A 9,975-nucleotide genomic window follows, 5' to 3' on the forward strand; every position below is an offset into this window, starting at 1 on the left:
CTGTGTTCGGATCACAATCCGAGGGCGAGAGCGACTTGCTGCCCGCGCCTAGCGAACACCGGATCGTTGGCGCAACCCTTCCTCTTTCCTTTAATAAAATTTGTGAGAAACGTAACACGATTGGGTCCTGTTTCCGTTCTGGTCCTGGAATCTTTAATTCATTTTTTATTTATAAAGGTGCAAAAACTGTATCATTTCAAATATTCGAAATAAAATATATTATAAAATAAAATATCATTAATAATACAATATCTACACAACAATTGAAAATAAATCAATTCCCAGAATATTTGAATTTTCGGACACCACCTTCAATTTAAATATAAATACATTAAAAAGGAGATGAATTCTTGGGTTATTGTGCTCATTTTAGTTTCTAGTTTTCCATTTTGCAGTCGAAATAATTGCAATAAAACGAGATAAACGCTTAAAATTGACCCAGAATGAAGCAAGATCTTTTTTCAGGAAAAAGAAAACAATGAAAATATGCTCTATAAAGATAAATCAAGTTAAATTTAACTTACGACAACACGACTGCTGTCACGGTTGCCATGGCGCCCAATTGGCCCCGCCCGTGTGGCGCCAGCTGCAACTTGATGACGGATTGGTTCCCGGTCAGTATTTAAACTCTATCCTGTCAGTCCCCTTTTGTCAGTCTGTCTGCGAATATTGTTTTACACGGAAAGCCCTTTTTCGCCTCTGTCGTGTTTTTGCTCCTGTTTGTTTCCCGCTACCATCTTTTTGATCTCGACCACGTCTGCTCTCCCAAATTACGACCTGTTTTGATCTCGACCACGTCTGTTCTCCTGTCCCGAAATACGATCCGTTTTTTGATGTTGACCACGTCTACGAATCTGTTTTACACAACAAGCCCTTTTTTGCCTATCTCGTGTTTTTGCTCCTGTTTGTTTCCCGCTACCATCTGTTTTGATCTCGACCACGTCTGCTCTCCCGTCCCGAATGACGACCTGTTTTGATCTCGACCACGTCTGTTCTCCCGTCCCGAAAAATGATCCGTTTTTTTATCTTGACCACGTCTACTTTCCTCTCCTGGCTTTCGACTTGTTTCCAATCCCGACCATGTTTTTGCTCTCCTATCCCGGCGACCGACCCGTTTTTTTCCCGCTCCCGACACCGCCATCGCTCGTCACAGAAATACCACTTCCGCGTCTGAGCAACCTGCATCCCCGCGACCAGCGATCTCCCTATCATGTGCGCCATCCTTTCCCTTCTTCCCAATAAAACTGTGAGTAACGTTACGCGAGTGGGTTCTGTTTCCCTTCTGGTCCTGACAGCTGCAATATTGAGGTGCAATATACAAACCTGAGCAAGTGCTATTCGCTTCGTCCTCACTTTGAGCGCAGTCATCGGTCCCGTCGCAAAGCCACTTTTTGGGAATGCAGCGGTTGTTTTTGCATTTGAAGTGATCGACGGGACAAGAGTGATTGTCTGCAACAAAATCACAAGACAAACGAGATGAACGCAACGTTAGAAAGCGCAAGACTCGTCTGTCAAATGTCACCACCGTGACAGCATTTCTCTTTTCCGCCTAGGATGAAATATAACTGGAGGACGGCCGTCTTACAAATCAATACCGTGTATAAAACGTTGTGTTTTCTGACAGCCTCCATAAAGACTCCCTTCTTTATTTGCTCCATCCATGTGGCAAATTGCGACCGTATATCACCGGCGGAAGCTGAAAATAATAAAATGGAGGATTCGGCGGAGATCTGGCTTGCCGGAAACAGCAGAAAATATTTTGAAAAATGATCTGTATAATGAAACCTAATAGACAGTAATCCCTCATTTATCACTGTTAGTAGGCACCAGAAACCCTCGTCATATGCAGAAATGTATTTTAATTTTGCTATATAAACAAATAAAAGATGTCTTGAAAATGTTTTTAAATATGATAAAAAATATTCTAATATGTAAAAAAATAAATCAATTAAAATAAATAAATTTTAAAATATATACATGAAAATAATTCTGATATATAAAAAAACAGTAAAACCACTAACTAAATTCAAATAATTTGCAAACTAAGAAAATTAATGAAATGAAATGTTTTTTAAACTTCAAAATATTATTTTAATTTAAAGAAAATGCAAAATTAAAAGAATAACAAAATAAAACGTTTAAGAAATTAGCAAAAAAAATGTAAAATTAAAATAAAAAATAAATAAATCATAAAATCCAAATTTAAATTAAATAAATTAGAAAATAATTCAAACGCTAATTGAAATAGAACAATTAGGAGATTAGGGAGGTTTAACCTTTTAAAATGAAATATTTTTTTGCTAAATTTTAAGAAATGTTTTTGATTTTAACAATTTAAAATAACAATTAAAAAAAGTTGCAAAATAAATAGAAATCAACAGAAAATAAAATAAATTATTTTTGGGAAAATAAAAAACATTACAAACAATAAAGCTTACCAAATAGTAAAGAAATTAATTTCAAAATAATTATATCCGAAAAAAAAATTCTAACTAATTACAATTTGAAATTTAGACAGAAAACAATTTTAAAAAAATAAGTGAAAAAAAAAATAGAAGTTAGAAATACAAATTTAAATTAAAAAAAAACAATAAAACAATAAATTGTAAAAAACATTCAAACATTCGAAAATTAAAAAAAATAATCAAATGATTAAAAATTGTAAACATTTCAAGAAATAAATTATTTTTTTTTTATATTTTTGCTGAACTTATAAAGTTGCAAATTTTCAAAAATGTGCGACCTATATTATAGAACATTTTGCTTTTTATGATTTTTCATGATGTGTAAAAAAAAATGGACATATAACATGTTTTTAGTGTAATATAGTTTTTAGTATTTGATTTTCTCCGAACGTGACTCAGGTGCATGAACGAAGTTTTCTTTTACGTTGCGCCCCCTTGTGGGAGAGAACACAGCCAATCGTAGAAAATAAGTAAACAATGCATTCGTGAGTATGTTATTGCGACAAAGGTAACACAAGAGAAAAATAATCGAACAGGAACACAAAAAACGAGAAAACTGGCAATCGGGGGAGTCCCTCACAGCAAGTTTGGCTTTCCTCGTCGCTGCCGTCTAGACAATCGTCATCTCCGTCGCATTTCCACAGAGATTGGATGCAACGCCCGTTGCGGCAGCGGAATTCCTCGCTCTTGCACCGACGGGATTCTGGAACGGCGATCGGACCTTCTGGGGAGGTAACGAGAAGAGCACGATTACACTGAAGAAAATAGAATAGAATAGAATATGCCTTTATTGTCATTGTTACAACATGGGATATGCTGTGACAACGAAATTGGACGACTCCAGTTCCACATTTACAGTGAGGATAAGGAAACAAAGAGATAAAGGAACAAAGAACTAACTGACTTTGTTGTAAGTAGGCCAAACAGAGTTGCTGGATACAACCGGAATGTTTGATGTTTGATCTTACATTACACATTACACATAGTCCAGTGTTTTTCCGAATTGCTCAGTCCACAATTGAATGGATTTGGGAGTACAGTCCATAAACATGCCCGATTAAAGTCGCCGTCGACGACAAAGCTCCGTTGGGGTGTACAAGCTGCTGTTTATTGATAGCAGCGGGCAGGAGATTTAGCGCTATGCTAACGTTAGCATCCGGTGAAACGCAATACATATTAAGTCAACCTAGATTGGGTCCATCAACTAACTTCTAACTACTGTATATCTTCCGACTCAACTGTGGACATTTGGAGACCTTCCTCACTGAGATAAAAAGATGGATGTCACTTCACTTTTTGCGCATTAACCCACAACAAAAAATGATATGTTGATTGTTATTTTAGCTCATTGTTGTGACTAGTTCTCAAACCCTGTTCTGAACCCGTTGTGGATTAACTGTAAATCAGCAGCCTTCGAGTTGGCAGTAGCACGTTGTGTGAAGACATCTGGCAGGAGTCTGGAGATAAGTCGCAAGATGTTGACTGAGCAAAGTCGGGGCCGGAAAAACATCACGAGATCTTTCTGAACACGCTATAAATCCCGACTTGAGAAGAGAAACGACGAGCGTGGCTTGAATGAATGTTGTTGAACGCATGCAAAAAAAAGGACGTTCCCTTTTTGCCATATCTCCGTCTCTGCGTATATTTAGGGGCGACGCCAAATGACATCCTGTCCGAAAAACCTTGAAATATGTAATATCACGCAAAGTGACTCAGTCAAGAATCTAGGAGTCAGATTTGACTCTTATCTGTCCTTCTGGTTACGCGTTAAGCATTATTCAGACGCACCCCTACTTACGAACATTCGAGTGACGAAAAACGGGAGATACGATTTTTTTCGGGATGTCGAAAAATATCAGGACATTGCTGTAATTTAGATATTGTCTTGTGTGCACCTTTTTCCGAGTACAGGGCATTACTGTAGTGCCTCTTTCCGCCGCTACCAGCGTGTGGCGCTTTGAGAGGTCACCCAGCATCCACCCCAAAGAATTCCTCTTCCTAGTTTGTGTGAAAACTTACTATATTGTATCTCCAGCGCGCTAAGAACTTTGACATTTTTATTGTTTAAGACCTCATACATCCATTCAATTCGGTTGGTGTAAAGTGTATAGAAGAAGTGAGTCGTTTCTTTTGAAACGAGAGTGGTATAAGAAAGCTTGATGCGGTTGAGAAAAGGGTTGGATTGCTTTTTTTCGGTCACTTTTTACCACGGAGGAGGAAGTCGCCTAACTGTGGAAGCTTATCTTCCAAAAGTAAGTTAAATTTAACTTGATTTATCTTTATAGAGCATATTATTAAATGAAATGTTAAACAATACAGGTTACTTATACAAACTTATATAAATCCGAAAAAGTGTGTCTTAAGTGTACTAGATCCAGAAGACCTCTCTCTCTCTCTCTCAATATTTTTACATCCACAATAACTCAGGAACGTCCATGAATAATCATCTATACTGATGTCAAAGCTACCATCAGTAGCTCAAATTAGGTAGTGCCTGTTTAAGCCCAATTCTGTTTGAGGTTTTCTAGAGAGCACTTGGACAATCTAGAAAACATCTTACATCTTTTAAAGATAAAATCGTTAGAAATCCTGTTTTCTCCTCAGGTTACTGGAGAACTTCCACGAAGAATTGGCTATAATGATGTCAAATCCTGTAGTGCCTCTTCACAGCCAAGCCTGTTTGAGGTTTGCTAGAGAGCATTTGGACAATCTAGAAAACCTCCCACATATTTTAAAGAGTAAAATTGTTAGCAATCCTGTTTTTCTCCTCAGGTGACTGGAGAACTTCCACGAAGAATTGGCTTTAATGATGTCAAAGCTACCATAAGTATCTCAAATCCTGTAGTGCCTGTTTAAGTCCAAGCCCTTTTGAGGTTTACTCGAGAGCACTTGGACAATCTAGAAAAACTCTCACGCATTTTAAAGAGTAAAATCGTTAGAAATAGTGTTTTTCTCCTCAGGTAACTGGAGAACTTCTATGAAGAATTGGCTATACTGATGTCAGAGCTACCATCAGTAAGTCAAATCCTGTAGTACCTCTGCACGGCCAAGCATGTTTGAGGTTTGCAAGAGAGAACTTGGAGAATCTGGAAAACATCTCACATCTTTTAAAGAGTAAAATCGTTAGATATTGTGTTTTTCTCCTCAGGCAACTGGAGAACTTCCACAAAGAATTGGCCATATTGATGTCAAAGCTACCATGAGTAAGTCAAATCCCGTAGTGCCTCTTCACAGCCAAAGTTAATTTAGGTTTGCTAGAGAGCACTTGGACAATCCAGAAAACATCTCACATCGTTTAAAGAGTGAAATCATTAGATATTGTGTTTTTCTCCTCAGGTAACTGGAGAACTTCCGTGAAGAATTGGCTATATTGATGTCAAAGCTACCATCAGGAAGTTGAATCCTGTAGTGCCAGTTCATGTATGAAGTTTGCTAGAGAGCACTTACAAGATCCACAAGATCCAGAAGACCCCTCTCTCTCTCTCTCTCTCTCTCCTTCTCAATGTCTCTCTCTCTCCTTCTCAATGTCTCTCTCTCTCTACACCCCTCTCTCTCTCTCTACACCCCTCTCTCTCTCTCTCTCTCTCTCTATCTCTATATATATATATATATTTTTTTTCTCCACAATAACTCAGGAACTTCCATAATAATAATAATAATAATTTCCTTGTATTGTCATTCTGTGTAACAATGTACACAGAACGAAATGTCGATTGCATCTGACCCGATGCAGCCGCAGCCAAGAGAGGGCGCCGCCGACCACTTTTTAAGTCTTAGGAATGACTCGGCCGGGGCGCGAACCCGAACCTCCCAGTCTCAAAGCGGGCGCCTTACCATCTAGGCTACTGAGTTGGCTATAATAATGTCAAAGCTACAGTCAGTAAGTCAAATCATGTGGTGTCTGTTAACAGCCAAGCCTGTTTGAGGTTTTCTAGAGAGCACTTGGACTATCTAGAAAACATCTCACATCTTAGAGTAAAATAGTTAGAAATCTTGTTTTTCTCCTCAGGTAACTGGAGAGCTTCCATGAAGAATTGGCTATAATGATGTCAAAGCTACCATTAGTAAGTCGACTCCTGTAGTGCCTGTTTATGTCCAGGCCACCTTTTGAGGTTTGCTAGAGAGAACTTGGACAATCTAGAAAACATCTCGCATATCTTAATGAGTAAAATCGTGTTTTTCTCCTTAGGTAACTGGTGAACTTCCATGAAGAATTGGCTATATTGACGTCAAAGCTACCATCAGTAAGTTGAATCTTGTAATGCCTGTTTGTGTCCAAGGTTTGCTAGAGAGCACTCCAGAAGCAATCCAGAAAACATCTCACAAAGTAAAACCATTAAAATGGTGCTTTCCTCCTGAGGCAACGGTGAGAACTTTCATGAAGAATTGGCTATAACGATGTCAAAAACAAGTTAATCGCACGGCACGACCTCACAGCTAACCACTGGGACTGGAAAGGACTCGAGAGGAAAATCTAGATGCCGAATTCCCGTTTCCGTGATAATTTCCAGGGAGAAAGGGCAAGCTATTAATTTGCGTTCTCCCCGGTAGAACGAAAGGATTAAAGTACCCCGGGAGAAGCCGGTTTTAAGCCTCTTCCCACCTGCGCAGGTGACATTGTTCTTCTCCAGGAGTTGGTTGTCAGCGCAGGCACAAATTCGTCCTCCCGGGACGGACAAGCACAGGACGGAGCAGCCCCCATAATTCATACTGCAAGCGTTCTCACCTAGGGAAACCCCCCCCGACAAAGAGAAAAAACAGGACGCTGAATTAGGTGTACTCGTTTGGAGGGCCAGAAAACATGAATTACTTCCAATATCTACCCTTCTCTTTAAGATTTGCATGCACTTGTGTTTGACGACGAGGCACTCTAATGCAGACGGATCATTCTAGAGATTCAGATAGCAATTGGATTGGTAATCTGAATTTTACCTTATTTGTTTTTTTTCCTTCATTTGGAAGTGAAGTTCGGACACAAAACGTCAGATCATTTTTAGTGTAAAAAAATAGAAATAATAACGAATGAATGAATGGATGAAACCTTTATCCGAACATTAAAATAAAAACAGAAGAAAAACAAGAACTCAACAACAAAATAATGTTACATAATATGTTTGAAAAGGGGTAGTAAGAAGCCAATGCTTATATTCCCTACCCCTTCATCTTCCCTATTAAATACACCGATTATATAACAACAATAGTAATAATATTTATAATAACAGTTATGATATAACAATAGCAACAATAACAACAAAGTTCTAGACCAGGGGTGTCAAACTCATTTTAACCCGGGGGCCACACGAGAGAACAAACATTCTCTCGGGGGCCGAACTAGTAGATTAGAGAGGACGAAAAAAAAAAGAAAAGGAAATAAGAAAAAGAGAGGGAGAGAAAAGTAGAAAGGGTAGGACAAAGAAGGAGAAAGGGAGAAAGAGAGAGGGAGAGAGAAAAGAAAGAGAGAGAGAGAGCATGAGAAAAAAAATAGATAAAAAGAGAAATAGTGAGAGAGAGGTAAAGAGAGAGAATGAAATTCAGAGAGAAATAGAAAGAGAGAAAGAGACAAGGAAAGAAAAGAGAATGTGAGAAGGAGAAAAGGGGAAAGCAATAGAGAGAGAGAGAGAGAGAAAGGGAAGAGAGAGTGAAATAAGGTAAAAATACAGAGACAAAGAGGAACAAAGAAAGAGAAAAAGAGAGACAGAGAGAGTGAAAGAGAGAGAGATAAAGAGTGGAAAGAAGACAGAGAGAGAGAGAGAGAGAGAGAGAGAGAGAGAGAGAGAGAGAGAGAGACAGAGAGAGAGAGAGAAATACAAGTACAGCGTTTGTGAGAGGCACCTGGCTTGGCAACATCAAGTGGATATATTTCAACCTGCAGCTCGTTTTTCTCTTGCACTTCTCTGAGCGTTGACTCGCGGGCCGGATCGAATCCCTTAGTGGGCCTGATCTGGCCCGCGGGCCGCCCGTTTGACACCCCTGTTCTAGACGCACTATTCCCGATCTCTCGTATCACTCATACCCCATTTTCTCCATCTCTGTATTCCGCCAGTAATGTTTTTTTGGTATTTAAATTTGAACAATAGTTGGACATTGTTTGATCTCATCTTGTAAATTGTTCCAAAGTTTGACTCCACACACAGACACACACATACTTTTCCTGGTGGTTCTCACCTTTGGGATTTTGAATTTACTACCGCCCCTCAAGTTATAACTTCCCTCTTCGAGTGAATAATTTTTGGATGTTTTCTGGCAGTATGCTTTTGTTGACCTTAAATAACAGTTGTGAAGTGAATAATTTTATTAAACCATCCAATTTTAATCATTTGGACTGCATGAATAAAATATGAGTAAGATCCCGATATCCTACCCTGTGTATGGTTCTTATTGCACGTTTTTGAAGGATAAAAAGGGGCTGTAGTGAACTTTTATTATTATTGCCCCAGACTTCTGCACAATAAGAAAGAAAGAAAAAAAGCAAGCAAGAAAGCAATAAACTGAGAAAGAAACTGAGAAAGAAAAAAAAGAAGGACAAAGAAATAAAGAAAACAAGAAAACGAGAAAGGAAGAAAGAAAGAAACTAAAAAAGAAACTGAGAAAGGAAAAAAGACAGAAAGACATAAAGAAAGAAAACAAGAAAACGAGAAAGCAAGAAATAAACTGAGAAACTGAGAAAGAAAAAAAGAAAGCAACAAAGCAATAAACTGAGAAAGAAACTGAGAAAGAAAAAAAGAAAGACAAAAAAAATAAAGAAAACAAGAAAACGAGAAAGGAAGAAAGAAATAAACTGAAAAAGAAACTGAGAAAGGAAAAAAGACAGAAAGACAAAAAGAAAGAAAACAAGAAAACGAGAAAACAAGAAATAAACTGAGAAACTGAGAAAGAAAAAAGAAAGCAAGAAAGCAATCAACTGAGAGAGAAACTGAGAAGAAAAAAAGAAAGACAAAAAAAATAAAGAAAGAAAACAAGAAAACGAGAAAGGAAGAAAGAAATAAACTGAAAAAGAACTGGAAAAAAGACAGAAAGACATAAAGAAAGAAAACAAGAAAACGAGAAAGCAAGAAATAAACTGAGAAACTGAGAAAGAAAAAAGAAAGACAGAAAGAAAGAAAGAAAGAAAAAAAGAAAACAGAAAGAAAGTAAATAGCAAAGAAACTGAGAACAGAAATAATGAAAGAAAAATGGAAAAAAAGAAAGAAAGATAAAAAGAAAGACAAGAAGAAAGAATCCATCCACAGTTGCTTCGGGAATAGCGCCTGACTTTGATGAAATCAAGAGGACCTATCTAAAACCGCTGCTCCGTCCCACGGGCCGCATCTTTGACACCCCTGCCCCAACGCTACATTACACAAACTCACCATTTACGCTACGCTACAAAGCACCCGGACAAAAAACAAACCCCCTAAAAAAAGGAATACATTTCCAATAATATCCTCCATGACGCTCTTAAAGCCCATCTTTGAAACGGATCCCTCGCACGCCTTTGACGTCCCGGGAAAAAGAATAAAGGCGCCGCGCG

At 38.2% G+C, this 9,975-nt stretch overlaps 1 protein-coding gene across 1 annotated transcript in view; it reads right to left on the minus strand.

Annotated features, from left to right (window-relative positions):
* LOC148352542 (low-density lipoprotein receptor-related protein 1B-like) overlaps positions 1-9,975 on the minus strand; it is a 583,719-nt gene that overhangs the window by 264,516 nt on the left and 309,228 nt on the right. The window contains exons 14-16 of the mRNA XM_088353080.1: positions 7,069-7,191; positions 3,046-3,189; positions 1,324-1,449 (exon numbers count right to left, since the gene is read on the minus strand). Coding sequence (XP_088209206.1) covers positions 1,324-1,449; positions 3,046-3,189; positions 7,069-7,191 — 393 coding nt within the window. The remainder of the gene's footprint in view (positions 1-1,323; positions 1,450-3,045; positions 3,190-7,068; positions 7,192-9,975) is intronic.

The sequence above is a fragment of the Urocampus carinirostris genome, chromosome 14 (genome assembly GCF_059441175.1).
Source record: "Urocampus carinirostris isolate Australia breed hairy pipefish chromosome 14, RoL_Ucar_1.0, whole genome shotgun sequence".
NCBI classification, from domain to species: Eukaryota; Metazoa; Chordata; class Actinopteri; order Syngnathiformes; family Syngnathidae; genus Urocampus; species Urocampus carinirostris.